The sequence below is a fragment of the Phasianus colchicus genome, chromosome 5 (assembly GCF_987193195.1).
Source record: "Phasianus colchicus chromosome 5, bPhaCol1.hap1.1, whole genome shotgun sequence".
In the NCBI taxonomy this organism is placed as follows: domain Eukaryota; kingdom Metazoa; phylum Chordata; class Aves; order Galliformes; family Phasianidae; genus Phasianus; species Phasianus colchicus.
The window spans coordinates 56,078,591-56,097,593 of NC_143440.1; the positions used below are offsets into that span (position 1 = coordinate 56,078,591).

Below are 19,003 nucleotides of genomic sequence, written 5' to 3' on the forward strand. Positions count from 1 at the left end.
AACTCTGCTTTTCCACTGAACAGACCCCAGTGCTGAACACACTGCCTCCTGTTTACAGGCTGGTGTGTCTTGAACAGCAAATTGTCCCGACATCCTCTAAACAAAGGCAGTTGCCTATCTGAAAGTGGCTGCTGCTGCTTGCTTGAGAGCAGAGCACTTCTCTGTGCTTGTAATCAAAGGGAATGTGCTAAAAATCCCAGAGCAGGCAGCAGTGGGATGGAGAAAGGGGCACTCCTCATCCCTGTTCTTGGTGATAGTAAGGTTGCTGTCCTTGCCTGCTCCCAGGTCCCTGTATCAGCAGAAGGAAACTGTCCCACTGCACAGTGGACAGTTTCTGGGGGAACCACGATGAGGTGCATTCCACACAAAGCATCCTTCCCACCCTATGGACTGGAGCAGCACTCCTTCACAGAAAAGCTTTCCTAAGAGGAGGCAACCCAAATATAGAGAAATAAAAATAAATGATCATGGTTGGCGCTGAGGCTGTTTACACAAGGCTCGAGTCCCCAGTGCACCGAGATTGAGCACTTATGGGTTTCCTTCATAGAGCTGATTGAGAGCTTTCTCACAAAGACTCGATGACCACAGGCTTGATGCTTTTCCAGGGGTGCCTTCCCTATGTCATGGGGCAAGCGTTCCTGGCAGGTTTAAGTCTGGGAAAATGAAGTTCTGGGAGCTCCATGCTCTAGCAGTTCATTAGTAGTGGTGGGGTTGACAGAGGCGGCAATTTTCCTTCACAGCTGCAGGGCTGGGGGGAATTTAGGGTTTTCCAGAGATTTAGAAACTTTCTGGTTTTGCTCTAGATTGGACTGAACCCAAACATTACATGTGGTGTCCAGTTTAGCACAAAACTGATAAAGTTCAGGGAAAAAAGCTTCTCTGTAGACGCTTTCTTTCCCATACGTATATCTGTACAACAGCTGCAGAGCATGAGAAAGAAGCCTGCAGGCAGCAGGCAAGGAGCAATGCCTGTATCACAGCAGCCACCCACTCACTGCCCAGGTGTTCAGCTCAACCCCTGCAATGGAAAATTATTTTGTGCTTTAAATGCGAGGATGCTCACCATCCAAAATGCTTTGCATTTTCTTCTAAAGGGAGTCCACCCTTAAGAAACTTAAAGAGACCTGCGAGTTCCACGTGCATTTGTTGTCTCATCTCTAAAAAGGGGCACTTTAAGGCTCTCTCTATGTCCACAGATTATTTAGGCGAATGCTCTCAGCTACACAAGTGCTGCTTGCAGAAATGTATAATCTCTGACTCCCTGTCACAGGCTCAGATCCTCACAGCAGCAGAGCACATAAGCTCCTGCTCAACTTTAAGACCAAAACAGAGCCCCATTGATTTCAGATGGACTTAAGCACATACTTGAGGGCTTTGCAGAGCAACAGCAGATTCCTCGTGTGCTTAACGCTAAGCACGTGCTTAAGGGCTTTGCTGGATGGGGCCTCTCCAGATTGCAGCAGCCCACTCCATGAGTGTGCAGGGTCCCCATGCGCATTATAGGCATCAAAAGCTCCATGCTGGTGGCAGAAGGAGTGCTGGACCCAGAGGGCACCAAGCCCCTCGAGCCAGTGCCCCACACAGCAAAGCCTCCCCGCTGCACCCAGATAAAGAGCTGCCTTTTATCTGCAGCCACACCGCAACCGCTTCCTACCAGATTACTTGACGTACCATTAGAAATTAATTAAATGCTTCTGCGGTGAGATAACAGCAGGAAACGGCTGCCGTAAGCAGCTCTCCTCCCTTGCAGCCAGAGGCTCACCACCCTTTAGCTGCAGGGGCTGGGATTTAAAGCCACAAGGTGATGCTTGCTGCAGCACCGACTTTGTGCTTCTGTCCCCATGGGTGCAGGGCTACGGGGGTGCAGTGCAGAAAGGCAGGCTGAAGCAAGAGGAGATGCAACCCCACAGACCCACGTCACCATCCTAATCCCTGCTTACTTGACTTTGGCTGCCTGCGGGATGTCTCGCAGCTCCTCATGCAGGCGAAGGACTTTGGGATATTTCTTTTCAACAATAGTGATGAGATAGTGCAGCAGAGTAATGTTCCTAGGAGGAAGGAACAGTGAGGTTATTGTGGTGCTGGTGAAATCCCAACCCTCATAACTGTTTTAGGATTCCTGCAAGGACACGGCCTACTGTCTGAATCACAGAGCAGGGATCCACTGAAGGTGCCTGAATGTCACCACCCCTTCCTCCACCATCTCTCCCACTGCTGCTGAAGGCTGGGCAGGTTTGGGATCTGACCCAGCTCCTCTCTCTCTGCACACAAAGCTCAATGAGGGTGACTGAACACTACAAGGGCTGCCTCAGCTTGGGGTGGCTGCACAGGAGTTCCCCGCAGAGACCAGCCTAAAGATCCCTCCTCTGGCTTCTCAAAGGGGAAAAGAGCTCTTGGAGAATGATCTTCCACACCAGCCTTGACTGCCATTGAGTAGGCTAGAAAGGAAAGCCCTCACCCATTTCCATACTAACTGCAGCTCAGTTCCCTCTAAACCTTATGTGATCCAGGATGCTTGTGCCATGGGATGTGCCAGGCAGGAGGGATAGGACCACTATCACCCACCCGTTTGCTTGGAGCAGTGCTAACAACCTCTCAATTCCTCCAGCAACGCTGAAGCCCATAGAAACTACTGAGGAAGAGGGCAGGGGATGCTCACTTGTCAATGCTGGACTTTGTGTCCGCGATCTTGTTCAGGCTGGAGATCTTAAACCCGAAGGCGTTTCCCCTCTGTCCTTTGTTCATGTAGTTCCCGAAGGCCAGGACCACCTCCAGCAGCTGCTGCAGGCTGCTGCTCTGCAGCACCGCCTTGGAGCCAGCACGGATGGCTGCAGGGAGAGAGGTGCAGCATGTCACCTGCAAGCCAAAGCACCTGCACTGCATCAGTCCCCTGCCCAGCAGTGCTCTCAGGCCAGAACGTGGCCACCAGCTCCCTCCATCCCTGCCATCTCCACCAGAAGCAGTCAGCAGATGCAGTCACTTGCCTTCCACCTTGGGTTTGACTTCTGCAACTCTCTCTGCAAACTTCTTCTTGAAGTAGAGGGACTGCAGCCTTTGCTGATAATGGTTTATCCTGCCAGAAAAAAAAAGAGAGGTGCAGGCTGAGCTTTGCTTGCTCCAGGCAGAGCTCTGCTGCCCAGCTGTTCACAGCCAGGCTTACAAAGCACGCCTGAGCCACGGTGATTAAAAAGTAAGACTGCATTTCCCCTGGAACCTATGTTGGTTGGAAAAAAAAATGACATCTGAAGCTACAGCCATCACTGGGCAGATCCTGATGGGTTCTTAATCACATGTGTAAGCTTCCTGAACACAGCAGGTTGAACAAGTGCATTTTTACACTCTATTGCTATGAATAATCAGTTCATTTATGACTACTCCGGAGCAGAGATGTTGTTGAGATCTGGGCTCCCAGCGGCTTTGCAATGAGCTGTGGCTGGAGGGAGACACATCAGCTACCAGTGCTAATGAGACCTGACCTTCAGATGCTCCAAGTGACAGTGTCCCCCTGGACCAGGGCAGCACAACCACCAATACATCTCAACCCAGCCCTTTACTGAGCAATTTAGGGGATGATGGCTCTGCCCACGTCAGTTGTGTTTAGGCTAAACAAGATCTCACTTGTATGCAAATGGCAGCCTGATTTGAGTCACTTGGACCAGGACCCATGGGAGATGTGCTCACAGCCAAGGCCACAGGGTAGGCTGATTTACTAATCAGAAGTGACAAAGACATCACACTTGGTTACAGACCGCAGGACAAATTAAACAGCTACGCATGAAATCAAAGAAAATATTTGCATCAGCACATTGTGCTTCCAAAAGATGAAGTCATGGGAGCAACATTTTACCATGAGAAAGAAAGGTAACCTGCAAGAAGAAGGCTAATTCCATCTTTCAGCCCCGAGGGCTTGGTTCTGAACTTCACAGCTCTGTCCTGTCTGCCTTTGACACTCAGCAAGCCCACAGTGCATTGCCGTGGTGTTCGTTAGTGCATTTCTCAGGGAGAACAGGAGCATTTCTATTTTTGATCTGCTGAAATGAAGTCGTATTGCAAAACTCTCTGACTTTTCAAACAAGTGACTTGCTCGAAGTTCAGCTAAGAAATTCCTCAGAGAAAATTTCAGAGAGCTCAATACTCAATAGAAGTTAAATAACGAGCTTCAAGATTTTAAACCAGTACCCCTGGAGGATGTGCATGCAAAAGATAAGGTTATTCGTCCCTCAAGACCTGTAAGGCATAAATGATTGCTGCCAGGATCAGGAAGAAATTACATTTCCTCTCTGTCTCATATATTCTCAGGAGCCTTGGGGACGAGTCATTCCTGAAGGTGACGAGTGGAACTTATCTATACAGCAGGGCAAAATTTACATATATCAGTCTTCAGTATTCATTAGGATATATTAGTGCAAAGGGAAAAGGAGCATTGCAATGGCACTGTTATCATTCAAGCAGCACTTCCCACCTGGACCATGATGCAGACGATGGGCCCTTCTGCACAGTTGTGCCAGACTGAGCTTTTCTTCCCCAGGTAAGAAGGGGAAGTGTGTTGGGAGATGCTCAGTGAGACTCATCTCCCCATCCCCTGCTGTGTCTGCTGCTGTTTTCTGGGATGCACAGCCCTGATCTGGAGCATACAGCATCATGAGTGATTCTTATAGATTGGAGCACCTTGCTTGCCCTCCCATCCATCTACCCACATGTTTCTTGATGTAAAAAACAGCAAACGGAGCATACTGCCCATCCAGGCTCCATGACATCCCAAGGGTCAGCCCATGGGTCAGCCCACCTGCTCATTTCGAAGAGAAACCGGTCAGCCTTGGCCATGCGGTCCAGTTCGTGCTTATGCTCTTCCAGCAGATCAATGTCACCCTTTTCTGGAACAAACTTCAGGAGCTAAAGGGAAGCACATTTACAGACGTGAGATTCATGCACAGTTCTGAAGTTTTTCATGAACAAAGCAGTGATTTAGTCACTAATCTCCTGCCTTTTCAATCTGCATGGTGACCTCGGTGTACCTATGAAATAAGTGCATTCCAGCTGTCTCTTTGTCCTTCCTCCCTCTGCCACATCACATTGGCATCTCTTGCTTTTGCCCTGCCACCACTCTGACTTTACAACAGATATGCTAGGTCGACATCAGGGTTTCCACACCAGATCTGCCAAACTAGATATGAGAGGCTCTCACTGCAACTCCACATTACTGCAGGCAGAAAGTTTGGACAGGTGAATAAAATGCTTCTAAAGGCACCCAGAGGGGGTGAAAAGCTGAATTTCTTTTTTTGAGGACTACACAAATGCTCAAAAAGCTTTCGAAAATAACCCCCATCAAGCACAAATGTCAATCCTTGGCCACCAAATGGCTCAGCATTGGGTCCCAGGGCAGACCCAGGTACCAGCAAATAACACAGAGGCCATTCTGCCCTCAGTGCTGATGCTACAGCCTAGCTGCCTGCATTCCTGATTCTTCAACTACTCTTCAGATGATTCTCAATATGAAGCTGGCAAATAAGTTGAGGCCCAACATGTGTCTCAGAGCCACAGTTTGATCCCAAACACTATGTGTAGCCTCATTCCAAGGCATGATGCCAACGAGGAGGAGGGCAGGATGCATTGCCCACCTGCTCCAACATGTCTTTCGGGAGGTCCTCCTGTTCGTCCATCGTCAAAATGGCTCGCTTGATCTCCTCATTTGAGAGCTTCAGCCTAGAGGAAAGAGGGAGGAGGAGGATTAATTGCATCCATGCAATTGTGATTGAGGAGTGTGTCCTCAGCTACCCATCAGCATGGTCAGGATCATGTGGTCCACCACCCCTCCCAGCCTCTTTCACATGGAGTCTCCCTCTAGGAAGAAAGAGAAAGGAACCTAAAATCTGAGGAAGCAAACTGAGGCAATAGAAGGACACCCACAGTTCCTCCTGAGCTGACCATCCATCAATCACAGCTTAATAGATCTGCAACAATTTGCGTGACCACTCCCTGCAAGGACTGGGACTGCAATAGCACAAATATTTTTCTTCACACTTTTGCAATGCAGTTGATAAACAATCTCAGTGCAAAGGAAAGTGAGCTCCTTCTTTCTCCTGCCCTCTGCAGGAGTTCTGGGCCAAGCACTTCCATCACAGACCTGGCTATCTTCTGAGGCTCTGTCCAAGCCCTTGCTAATTTTCCTTCATTTTCAGAGTGGTGCTGCTGTTTGCAAATACTCACACATATAGGACAAAAGAGATGCTTTCTGCAGCCTGATGGATATTCTCAATCAAGAGGTATGAGAAACAGGCATTAGGCATGGCCAGTTTTGGATGCCAGTCTTATACCCAGCCCATGAACTGAGCAAGGATGCAGGAGGAGCAGAAGTTAGGAGAGTATTTTCCATCCTGACATTGCTTGGCCAACTTTAGAGCCAGCTCTTGGAACACAACTCTAAACAGGAAAGATGCAGGACCCTTTAGCTAGTGAGAGCTTGGCTTAGCTTGAAACCTTCTGTTCAAGACTGGAAATGAAGGATTACCTTCACTGAGACATACATGTGGAAGAGCAGTGGCAAGTAAACTTTCATTCCTTAAGAGCTCAGATTTCTCATCTTGGTCCTCCCTCCCCTCTTGCCCCAGTATCCAGTACTTGAGGAAATCTCAATAGAGAGATGTGTTAAAAGAGGAGTGAGTTAAAATCTCACCAGGGAAGAAAGCACAAAGACTCTACTGAGCAGTGAGCAGGATAATTGGTAGGGTCGCATTACAAGCAGAATAGATCCAGGATGATGGATCCCTATGCTGCTTGCAGAGATAAGCAGTCATGTCCTGGGGACACCCTACCTATCCCATAAGATCAGAAATAGTGCAACCAGCAGGAGCAGGAGGTGATGGTCCCTCTGTATCCTGCATTGGGGAGGCTGCACCTCGAGTGCTCTGTTCAGTGTTGGGCCCCTCACTATAAGAAAGTCATTGAGGCCCTGGAACGTGTCCAGAGAAGGGCAATGAAGCTGTGAGAGGTCAGGAACACAAGTCTTACAGTGAGTAGCTGAGGGAACTGGGATTGTTCAGTCTGGAGGAGGCTCAGGGGAGACCTTATCTCTACAACTACCTGAAAGGAGGTGGTGGCAAGATGGGGGTCAGCCTTTGCTCCCAGGTAACAGCAATAGTACGAGAGGTGATGGCCTCGAGTTGCACCAGGGGATGTTCGGGTTGGATGTTAGGAAACATTTCTTCTCAGAAAGAGTGGTGATGCACTAACATAGGCTGCCCAGGGAGGTGGTGGGGTCACCATCCCTGGAGGTGTTCCAGAGCCACGGAGATGTGGCACTGAGGGACGTGGTCAGTGGGCATGGTGGGGGTGGGCTGGGGTTGGACTTGAGGATCTTGGAGGTCTTTTCCAATCTGAATGATTCTATGATTCTGTAAGATGGCAGTGGCCTGGAAGGACAAGACCTTTGATGCTGGGTATGAAGACTGCACCCAAGCAGCTGTGCTAAGGCTGAGGCCACCACCAAGTGTCACATCAGTCCCCACGCAGTAAAAACTGAACACTTGCTGGTTTGAGACATTTGGAGGATCCCTGGGTGGAAGAATCACTCCCAGGAGGAGGCAGCTGTGGGCAGTTACCTCTCGCACAGCGCACACCTGAAGCTCCACTGTGACTGCCTCTAGGTGTGCGCTGAATGGCGAGCGTGTCTTTTTAAGCCCTGCTCATTAAAAGCAAACCTAATCATAAAATAGAGACACACAATAAAAGGGCTGAACAAACTTTTCTCAGAAATCATCAAAACACTATGCCAAGAACAAGAGGCTGCTTCAGGATCGGCAGAGAGCAATCACAGGGCGCCAGAAGAGAACAGCTTCTCAGACAATGTGATGGGAAAGGGGCCAGGGAAAGCTAGAAGCTTATCTATAACCACAATAATTATCATTGTTGGCAGCAGCTGTCGAACGCGAACCGTCTGAGAGGAACGGGGTCACGGTGCTTGCTGTCACAGGGATTTAAGGCCAGCAGCTCAGCGATGCAAAGTGACAGCCTGCCGGCCCGGGCTTGCTTGCGTGGCTTTTGTAGGGTCCGGCGAAGGATGTAATAAGTGTGAAGGGGAAAAACAAATTCTGCCTGGAAGGGGACGCGCCCTCTTGAAAAGCCACATTCATTTGAGAAAAATGCTCGACACTGCCTCGCTGGAGAGGGGAACCAAACGAGCCATTCACTGCCAGCACGCTCAGAAAGGGATGGAGCAAAGCCCTGATTTGCATCTTGCAGAAGGCAGCACGCTAAAAATACACACATGTACACCCGGAGCAAAAGCAAAGGCAGGGTTCCATTGAGCAAGATGCAGCAATGCACCGACGTCGGCATTGCTGGAGCATTTTTAAAAAAAGAGGAAAAAAGCAAATGTTAAAAATATTCTTGTGCTGCATTACAAGCTGAAGGAAAATTCAGTGATCTCACTGCACAGTAATTTCTCCCAAAGCAAGGAAAGCAGGCAAAAAAATAAATCTACAGAGAGAGATAAAGTATCTCACTGGCCGTAATCTTTCCACGCTGCAAGCCAGACAATAGCTGTTTAGCTTACAAATGTCTGGGTTAAACAAGGGGCCAAGCCTACAGGTCCTTTCACATGTGAAAGTCAGCTTGCTTCTACAACACCCAGCCGTCTGCAGCAGCAGATCTGTGCTCTGCTCAGAGATGGGCACAGGGCTTGGTAGAGAGTTTGCTGGAGATGCAGGGGCTGAGCTGAACCTGCAGAGGTCCCTGAGTGCAGGCAGCACAGGATCAACCCCACAGCATCAGCTCATGCTGATGGGTGAGCTGAGGGTTGGTGTCTCCTCTGGGGCAGGAAATAGCCCAGGTGGGTGCCAACTGCTGGAGGAGAGCAGGCCTAGACCTGCTGAAAGTCAGGGCTCACTCCTCCCTGGCATGTTATATATTTATGTTGCTAAATATATCAGTGCCTAGAAATCACGATGCTGGGAAAAATCATACAGCCCCACGCCCCATTTGCTGGTCTTCTAGGGAGGGACTCAAAGGGCAGGGCAGACAGGCAGTGCTCATTCCTCTTGGATTAATTAATGACAACTCATTTCCAGCCATCACTAGAAGAGAAAAACTGGCTGGTGACGGCATATGAAGACCTTTACCCAGAGAGGCATCTTCAATGCCCCTGTAGTTACGTGCTTGAGTAGCTCCCCTTCATGCCAAAGGGACTGTTTGTATGTTTGTGTGCACAAACATCTTCCTGAATTCACCTGAACCTGCTCTGATTGCATTCAATGCAAGAGAGCAACCCAGGCAGTGCCCTGGACCTGTTGCTTTGCTCTAGAAGCAGCTTACTGACACAGATGCACTCATCCACATGCTGCTCTAAGCTCCACTTTCACTGTAATCCCTGTTATTCTGACTACTGCATTTGAGGAAATAAGGAAATCCCTAGAAGCAATGCAGAGCAGAAATCAGGCACTGTTCCCCACCTGGAGGTTTTGTTTGCAGTGTGCCAGGGAAGGAAGCCACACGGGCTGCCCATACTGGCCCTGCTGCCCTGCAGTTGGATTGGCAAGGCAGGATTTGGGCAATGCATCCACAAACCCACCCTACCACTGCACTGCTTGGGGCAGCTGGCCCTTGGTGCCACAAAAGCAGAACAGCAGCTTGGTGCAGCAGTGACCCTGCAGTGGAAGGTGTAAGGCTACGGCTTACAGGGTGCAGCCAACCCCCTATGGATGAGCAGCACCCCCAGGCTGGAGCACGACACCCCTGGGCCCCAAATCAGCCATACCTGGAGAGAAGGATGTTGCAGTTCTGAGCTCTCCGGCCATCTATGACTGAGAGCTCCTTGACTTTGTGCCGGGAACTCAACGTGTCGTCGATAGCATCTTCCTTCTGCAAAAATAATAGGGAGAAAAAAGAAAAAAGCATGGAGAAAAGCCATGGAGAAGGCATTTAGTACTCTCAGCACATACCACTGCAATGCACAGCGGGCCCCCATTAATCAGGAGTGTCACCACGGGTTACGGGTAAAACCCATAGCCTGCAACTGAAATACAGTAAGTCGCTTCATAAACCAGAACGGGCTTTGAAGCCACTGGTTAGAAATGTAAATATTTTCTCAGACAGGGAAGATTTAAGAATCTGCAAACGCACAAGCGCTGCTGAATAAATAAAGCAGGGCTTTCTTAGCATACATATTTGTGATACTTTGTTCAGTCCTCACATGAAATACTTCATTATGGGCTGCTGCACACAGTCATGGCTGCTGTTGTTCTGTTCTCCAGCCATTTGCAGCCACCCCTCACGCATCAGTCCCAACAGCAAATCCACCAACAAAAGCTACCAGACTTCCAAATGCAACCTGCAGTGTTTGAGGCTCTTTCAGGGAAATGCTTTCAAAACAAGGGATTTGAAAGCACAAATCCCTGTGGCACGAGCACCTAAATCTCCTCGGCAGCTGCTACCTTCCAATGAACAGCAATATACGGTGCTGTGGCTGCACATGGATGGACAGATAAAGGTAAGTGATCTCACAGGGTTGCCTGAGGAGCTCAGGTTGAGCACAGTTTTAATTGACCACGTTACATGTTTTAGTAAGGTTAAGAAATTAAAACCTGGCTATTGAACCCTGCTGAGAGGAACATAACCCAGAGCTGCGAGGTCCCACGTGCTGCAGATGAGCACTGAATGTTTCAGAGACAGAACCACCATTCTACGGGTAGAAAACAAGCAAAGAAGGTTCAATTTTTTACACTTTTTCTTGCATGAATTAAAAGAACATCTATAAAGAATAGGAAACTGCTGGGATAAGCGGTGCAGAACTCTGCTGAGCTCCTCCTGTAGGTACAAGCTTGTTTATCTCAATCTTTAAAGGAGCCTCTAGCCAGGGTCTCCCAGCAATGCTCGGCTCCCCTGCATAAAGGTCAGGCTGGATGGGGCTCTGAGCACCTGATGAAACTGTAGGTGTCACTGTTCATGGCCAAGGACCAGATGGCCTTTAGAGATCCCTTCCAACTCCAATGATTCCACGACTCTACGATACAACTGTGACCCACTGCATGCGTCCCCATGTCCCCAGCCCTGCCCTCACCGCTCCAACACTGCGGATGCTCACTTACCTGCCGGGAGTTACTGCTCACAAAGAAGTCCTACAGCCATAGCAGAAGCATGGAAAAAGGCAGTAAAAACACATGCAATTCAGTGATCTCGGCAAAATCCAAAGGAATCAAAGCACGGTCAAGGGAAAGGCATCACACAGTGGGGTGGGAAGAAAGGGAGAAAGCGCTCGGAGTCGGCCAGTGCCAAAAAAGGGAGAGTGGGAGAGTGGTGGGGATGAAGGGATGCAGAGGAGGAGGAGGAGGGAAGGAAGGGAGGATGCTGCATGGATGGGTCACACCAAGGTGCTTTGGTGCTAGGATGCTGGAGACACGCAGGGGACCCTGCCAAGCCCTGCCACCAGCGCCCCACGCAGCACTGCTCAGCCCGCCGCACTGGGGAAGAAAATTGCTGGTTTTTGTGAATCTGAGAGGATGAAATGTCACCACGACTGCCAGGAAAAACAGGGCTTTCAAGTGGAAATAACGAGATTCTCATCCCGGAGCAAATCTAGCCGCAGCAAAACTTTACCATTCGCCATGGCAACGTGTTTCGCCTCGACTTGTCCTCCTGCAGGGATGCTCCCCCAGTGCCCAGCCTGCACTTCGCCCTTCCCAGGACCCCACGGCCCCACTCAGCAGGCTGGAAGCATGTGCAGCAAATAACCTCTACCATGAGACCACACACACACACAAGGGAGTTTTCCCTCCTTGTTTGCTGGGCTGCACCCTTTTTTCTATGAGTGCGTTTTGTTGTTTTTTATTTTGGCTTGGCTCAAGGTCCAGCAGAACTGCAATGGGGAGGGAGACTGTAAAGGTGCATAAGTAGTTTGTTGCGTGTTGAGTGTTGTTGTTGTTTTTTTTTTTAAAAAAAAGAAGGCACGCAGTGGCCAGAGGTCAGCTGGAGGGAGGGAGGCTCCAAATGCAGTTCATTTACAAGAGCTCTTCCTCCCACCCCTCCGCTCGGAGGTGACGCAGGTTTTCCCTTGACTGGCTGCCAGCACTTTATCAGCCCAGGAACCATGTGTGGGTTTGGTTTGGTGGGAGAATGGGAAATAGCTCTGTTGACAACACAAAACATCCCAGGTTTGGTCACGGGTGCCTGACAGGGGGTTGAGCCCGAGCCTGAGCCCTCTTCTCCCCGTGGCTTACAGTAAGCAAATGGTTCCCAGCAAAGGTTCAAGACATACAACAACAACATGTGAAGCTTTCCTGAAGCGTGGAAAAATAACGCTGCGGCCGAGAAGCAGAACGAAACGTGCTGGGAGACAAGGAAACATCAGCCAAGAAAAGAAGGAACCAACCCTTTGCTGAGCATCCCAGCCACTCAGCGGAGGTGCCAGGGCTTCCTTCAGCAGCGGCTTTGCAAGGAAAGGGGGACCGACAGCCCTAAATAAAGATACCCAAGCTGCTATTGCTGTATTTCAGAGAGATGTGATGAAAAATGCAGCCCTATGACTGAGTCAGACCTGAGGGTGCTGCCAAGGCAGAACTGGACTCCACAGATCAACAGAGGTGGCAAAGATGCTTGACAAAACGATTTGCAATGGCCCTGTGTGTTTTCCTTCTGTATCTAGCAAGGTTGATAAGTGTTGATACACAGTCCTAGGGGCTGAGATGTTCCCAGAGCCCCACGACAGGAGGATGCAAGCCAGTGGCTGCCACAGAGATGGGAGGGAGTTACTTTCCTGGTAGCCCTGAACACCTGACCCTGTTCTCTTCTGCCAGCATAGGGTGGGGATGCTTCCAGGGGTGGATCCCAGGGTGCTCAGTGGGGAAGGGCTCTTTCTCAAGAGCTGCAGAGTTCACTGCAAAGCCTACATGTACCTCCCAGTACATAGGAGGATGTAGGAAAAGCACTGAAGGAGATGCTTAAAACTAAGAATGTTACTAAGTCTGTGTGCTACTCAGATGGGGATTTCCAGGCATTAAAGCAACACAAGCAGCCAAGTCTCATCTGTAACAGAGCCACCTCACATACAACAAAAGGTAAGGGATGTCCCTGCTTTATAGATAACTCCAAAGTTGCCTCCAACCTGCTGGGGCATCAACTGCACCTGGCAATGACACCCCTCAGCATGAAGAAATGAGCAAACCCTGATGCCTGAAGCCTTACAGACATCATGTCTCAGGAGAAATGGCCACTGAGTATGTGACTTTCAGCAAAGGGCCCAATACAGGGAGAGTGGAGAAGAAATCCCTGCTGTGAGCTATCAATTTAGTTTTTATCACCCTTCCCCCAAAGGACAGGCAGTTCTCACTGCACTTGTTAGCCACAGTGATGAGGCACACTCACAGCTCCTATCCATATAATCACTGAATGCCTTGGGTTAGAAAGGATGCTCAAGTTCATGTAGTTCTGATTCCCTTCTGTGGGCTGGTTGCCCCCCACCAGATAGACTAAGCTGCCCAGGGCCCATCCATGGCCTTGGGCACCTCCAGGGATGGAGGCACTCAGATCTCTGGGCAACCAGTTCCAGTGCCAACCAGCAGAGACCCTCCAGACACCAAAACTTTGTAGTGGTGGCAAAAAGGAGTATTTACAATTTTTGTCTACCTCCTAACTGTAACCATTCCAGGGTACACAACCCAGTAGGAGAAGAATGAAACTGCCTCAGAGAGCTGCATTTTTCATTTCAATAGCACAGCATGCTCAGGAGGTGCTGCAGTGAACAAGACCCTGTCATTGTGGAAAACTGGTGACTTTCATGGACTCCACCTGCCCCATGAGCACCCTGGGGACTCACAGGTGGGTGAGGACATTGTCAGAGAGCTCCACTTGCACAAGGGAATGATACCAAGAGGCTTTATTTGCCCATGATAAATTTGTGTGTCATGCTCCCATGGATGGGACTGGCAGCAGCCCAGCTGGATTCCAGCCACAACAGCACCTCACAGGTAACACTTCCCCTCATCTTTCCCCATCTCCTTTCCAGATGCTCTCACATATGGGAACATCTTCTGCCAGTCCTACCCCATCTCTGGCTCCCGTGTTCAGCTCCTTTTCAGTGCTTATCCCATGCCACAGCCCTCCCTGCAGCATCTCCCCCTCCTTGCTGAGCCCAAACTAGCCAGCCACCTCACTCAGCAGGACCTCAGTCAAACCAAATAATGTTCAGATTTCTGCTGGGCAGTAATTAGCAGCACATCAGATGACTCTCTGACTCTGGCCAAAGGGTAAACCATCCACTGACATGCTAGGTTTCCATTCTCACTTCCTTTGAATTTCCCTCTCATCTTTTCCACCTTCAGGAGGCACTGGTCAAGCTCCAAAAATGTACAGAGCAAGAGCCAGTGCTGTATCACCTATTCCCAAAACATACCAGGGCAGCACCTACTCCTGGTTTGTTACTCTTGATATTTGTTCTGTTCTAATCCACCTTGATCTTGCCCTCCATTAGCCTCCAGAAGAGATTAAGCTCTCACACTAAGGAGATTATGTTTGGGTCTGCTCCTTCCCAGCCCCATCCCTGTATCATGCCTGGCCTCTCCTGCCCACCCTGCAGCAGGTGAGCGTAACATTTTCAGCCTCCCCCTCACTTTTTCTCTTGCATTCCTGAAAAGCCTTATAGCTTGTCAGCACTGATGCTCCTGTTGGGGGTGAAACAAGTCTTATTTTCTTCATGTGCTTTGATGCCTTCCAAACTGGGGCCATATTGCTTGAAAAAGAAACTAAAAAGCAGAGTATTTTGTCTGCAGTGTCATTCCTTTGGTTTGGGACTTGCATTTTGTTCAAAGCTCACATACTGCTCCAGGCTCACTACAAAAATAAAAGAAGAGATCCACCCATGGTAGATGTGGGTAAAGCTTAGTCCTTCTTGGCCAGAGAGGGATATAAATTTTCCATCCAATACAGAGACATGAAGCAGTGGCTGTTAAGAGTGATCCAAAAACATTACCCAACCGTGGCCACATCTGGGGGCTATTTTCATACATTCCCTGTCATTTTTGTTTGTTTTGTGATCCATCATTATGACACAGGCATGCTCGTGCCATGGCACACGCGGTCAGGTACATGGGCAGGGGTAAAGTCAGACTCATCTAGCTGTAAGCTACCATTTCAAGGCAAAGGCACGAGCAGGCAAATGAGAGATGAACCAGATTGAGTCAATATGGCAAACAAAACACTAGACTGAAATAATGGCAGGAAGAGTGTTCTGAGACCACATGTGACACCAAGCAACTTCATAATCTCGGCGTCTGTCCCAGATGCCTGTGCACAGCCCCAGCCAGATGTTACCTGCTGTCTTTGGTAGGCAGAGAACGTCCTTTCCAGGTCTTCGAGATCCAGGATTTTAAACACTTTTGCATCATCTATATCGGTCCACACAGTGCCTGCCAGCTTGTTCTGAAAGACAGAGGGAGCACTGCACATTGGAGTGTCCTTCTGCAGAGCAATACGGCCCTCTGAAAGTGCAAATGAAGAATCTCTGGCTTACCTCAGGCAGCTTGGACCAGTTGAAGGACTTCAGGGCATTCGTTGGCTGTGGGATGCTCTTCTTCTTGAAGGCAAAGCCCAGTGGTGCTCCTGGAGGGGGCATCACCCCATCCAGAGGTGGGGGACCAGGAGGTGGCGGGGGTCCACCTGGAGGAGGTGGTGGTGGGGGTGGTGGTGGGGGACATCCCCCTGGGAGTGGGGGTGGCGGTGGAGGGGGAAGGAGGGATCCTGGAGCTGGAGGTGGTAAAGGGCCACCAGGAGCTCCTGGTGGCAAAGGAGGTCCTCCAGGGCCAGCAGCACAGATCGCCCTCTGAGAGAGAAAGAGAGGAGGGACTGGTCACACAGAGGGAGGGCACCATCCAAAAAACACCTTTGTTTCTGGCTAAAATTTAAGCAGCAAATGGAGTACACAGAGGCTTCAGCACTCTTGACTGAGGTCAAATGCAGATAAAGAGGTGAGATAGCTCCATCCCCAGGGATGGCCATCTTGGTGGCCCTACAAACAAGCACCCTTCTTAGCTCCCTTTGTAGCTTGGCTTCCTGATATCACTCCACAGCAACTCTGGGGGATTTGGGATGAGGTAGCAATAGGGAGGAGGTATGGGGCCTCACCCTGCTCATCTCGTGGAGCTGCGCCGTGAGATCTGCCACCTGCTGCTTGACCTGTTTGTGCTCACTGGACTCCTTCTCCAGCTTCTCCTTCATCTTGTTCAGCGTCTGCATCATTTCTTCCTTTTCCTGGGCCTTTGCGTCACACTCCCGCTCCTTCTTCTCCAACTTCTGCTGAAGCTCGGTGTGCTCTGAAACAGCCCCCCACACCAGCCTGTGAATCCATTTTAATGTGATGAACTCTCCAGTACAGCAAACAGCAGCACATAGGGTTATAAAACCATGGTGCACACTTTCCTCACATGCAGCTGTGGGGAGGGAGTGTGTGCGATACCCTGACCAAAGCTGCTTCTGTGCTGCAGACCCCATGAAGAAACAAGAACCTATTTCCTTGGTAAGCCCCATATTCACACAGTATTCACATAAACCCAGTATTCACACAGAGCCCATTCAGTGCAATATGTAAATGCTATCTGCCTAGCTTACTGTGCACGCTTAGAGTTAACACACTTAGAGTTAATGCCTTTCATTTTTCTATCACTCACCTTTCCGCATTTTTTCTGCTTGCTCTTTCCACTGTTTAACTTCATTTTCGTTGACTAACCTAAAAGCAGGAGACAAGCAGCGCTGTGAGACATCCCTCATGCGGTCAGCAAACATTGCCAGTAAAAAACGTGACTGAGAAGCACTGTGCAGAGGAGCTGGGGCTGTGCAGGGTGCAATTCCCATGCTATGGTATTTCGGACACTTCAACTGTGCCTTCCCACGGCTCCTGGCTGCACAGTTTGCACACTGGCATGTTCTGATCCCCTCCAGGGACTGTGGCTTGTCCAGCCAAGGAGCAGAAACATCACTGTGAGAGCAGTGAGTGATGAGTAAGGCATAGTGACAGCGACAGTCAAGGGAAACAGCTCACTGAGGACACAGTGGTTGAGCTTAATTCACATGCACATCTTGCTGAGTAGGTCTAAATGATCCAACTCTGCCAGGGATGAATCCCAAACCTCGCTGCCCTGCCTGCTATCCCTCTTGAACAGCTGAACTCATGCAGCAAACCCAAAGAATGGTGGATGAGCACTTACATTCGGACAACATTTTTGATATTGAAGTTCTCCAGGGGAGTGGCGTCGGGGTCCTGCCCTTTGTCACTCTGAATGACGATTTGCTGTATGATCCTGTCCAGCAGTAGCCAGTACTGAACAGTGTTGCCGCTTCTTTTATCTGGATAGGAGGAAGGGGAGAGGCTGAGAGAAGCAGCAGGGATGTGGCTGTCCCCCCTGGACAGGGGAGTTGTGCTGTGAATCCCCTGGCAGCGTGTTTTTGCTCCCATACTCACAAGGCATTTGGAGACAGTGGTGCAGGATGGACATAAAGTGCGGGTATGCCTCTGTGTGAGTAAGCCTCTTTCTCGTCAGCTCAAACATCTGAGTTGCACTTTTGGTGTCTATGTGAACCTGCAGAAGAGAGCAAAGTGTCGTCTGGCCTACAGATCAAAGATCACAGCCAATCCTACAAGCCATTTGCTCCCAGTACGAAGAAAAATCACAAGAGCCCAGTGAAGGTTGAACAGCACTGGTCCGCAGCCAGGAGAAAAGAGAGATGAAGCAGCAGAGCAGGGCAACAGGAGGCAGATTTACAGCCACCAAATTTGATCCAAAAGCCAGAACTTTGCTCCAGTCTACATAGGTGCCTTTAAAAGGATCTGTAAGATCATGTGCCAGTCTCTGCACCAGTAACGCTCACACTCACCAGCTCAAACCTTTTTGCAAATTCCAGTTCATCTTCATTTCTAAGCATTTCAAAAAAATCTAAATGCCTGAGGAAAGAAAGGAAAGAGAAAAAGCTTATTAAAAGTGGATATGTGCATAACAGTACATAAAAGGCAGTTCCAGTTTGGAACAGCTTCCAGAACAGCTCGCTAACAGGCAGTGGTCTAGAGACAAGTGGGACTTGAAACACCAATGAGAACTTCATTCTAGAGCTCCCACAGCTCCACATGTTTGCCTTCATTCTTGCCAGCTTGAAAAACCAATTCAGAAAGACAGAGGGCAAAGTAATTACAGCCTTTCCAAGGAGCCTCTTGGAAGAGAAGAGGAGGAGGACTGACAGCATCCCACCAGGGTGGTACATCCTTCCCAGCTCAACTCTATGCGGGAGTGCAGCAGAGATGGGGTTTCTCCTACACTGGATTTGGTGATACCAAAGCATTTCCAAACGAGGAGCCAGACCCCAAAGGCCAAGTCCAAAAACCAGAAATCATGCATGTAAGGAAAGGGGAAAAATAACAGTCGGCTGTGTGTCCCCACTTACCGGTCTAGGGTTGAGTTTTCGTGCTCTCTTAGTTTGTCAATGACTGGCTGGATTCCAAGCATGAGAAATTCGTATCTCAGGTGAAGTCTGAAATCCAGGCTTTCCTGTGAGGGACAATTGTAGGGTTAACACAGCAAGGTGCATTTCCTCAAAAAGCTTCTTGAAAACCCCAAGCCCACCAAAAGACCACCCTGTGCAAGAGCCCCAGAGCTCACCACGCCTGCCCCCTGGCTCAGGACTGCGTTGATGAAGGACATGATTGCTGTCTTGAGGCTTACTTCATCCCGATACCTTCCTGTGCTCTTGTCCAGGTCATTGATCAGCGTCTGTCAAATGTACAGAGTAAGTTAACAGCCCAGGGGCTGCATGATCTATTCTTGGTGATCCCAAAGTCCCCACAGCAGTTCACTGGTGACACTCTCTGAACCAACAGCTGCTGCTTGGTGTAGCACAGTCCATACAGAACCTGTGCCTGCAAACATCTGCCCATCCAGATGTACTGCAGCTTTACTTTCATTCCTGACAACTCTAGAAAAGCAAGCATTCTTGGGGGGAACTGCCTTAATTAACTTTTCCCATTCTTTGCTCA

The 19,003-nt window shown here is 49.5% G+C and overlaps 1 protein-coding gene across 3 annotated transcripts in view; it reads right to left on the reverse strand.

The window, feature by feature from the left end:
* The window catches only part of DAAM1 (dishevelled associated activator of morphogenesis 1), an 82,699-nt gene that overhangs the window by 6,793 nt on the left and 56,903 nt on the right, over positions 1-19,003 (reverse strand). For 2 of the 3 annotated variants that reach the window (XM_090141854.1, XM_090141853.1), the window contains 16 exons: positions 18,630-18,740; positions 18,415-18,518; positions 17,854-17,920; positions 17,441-17,558; positions 17,187-17,325; positions 16,650-16,708; positions 16,108-16,295; positions 15,497-15,805; positions 15,298-15,405; positions 11,082-11,111; positions 9,752-9,855; positions 5,619-5,703; positions 4,787-4,893; positions 2,985-3,073; positions 2,660-2,828; positions 1,941-2,048 (listed from right to left, as the gene is read on the reverse strand). In XM_090141854.1, the coding sequence (XP_089997980.1) occupies positions 1,941-2,048; positions 2,660-2,828; positions 2,985-3,073; positions 4,787-4,893; positions 5,619-5,703; positions 9,752-9,855; positions 11,082-11,111; positions 15,298-15,405; positions 15,497-15,805; positions 16,108-16,295; positions 16,650-16,708; positions 17,187-17,325; positions 17,441-17,558; positions 17,854-17,920; positions 18,415-18,518; positions 18,630-18,740 (1,895 nt within the window). The remainder of the gene's footprint in view (positions 1-1,940; positions 2,049-2,659; positions 2,829-2,984; positions 3,074-4,786; positions 4,894-5,618; positions 5,704-9,751; positions 9,856-11,081; positions 11,112-15,297; positions 15,406-15,496; positions 15,806-16,107; positions 16,296-16,649; positions 16,709-17,186; positions 17,326-17,440; positions 17,559-17,853; positions 17,921-18,414; positions 18,519-18,629; positions 18,741-19,003) is intronic. The other variant, XM_031605354.2, reaches the window with a different exon arrangement.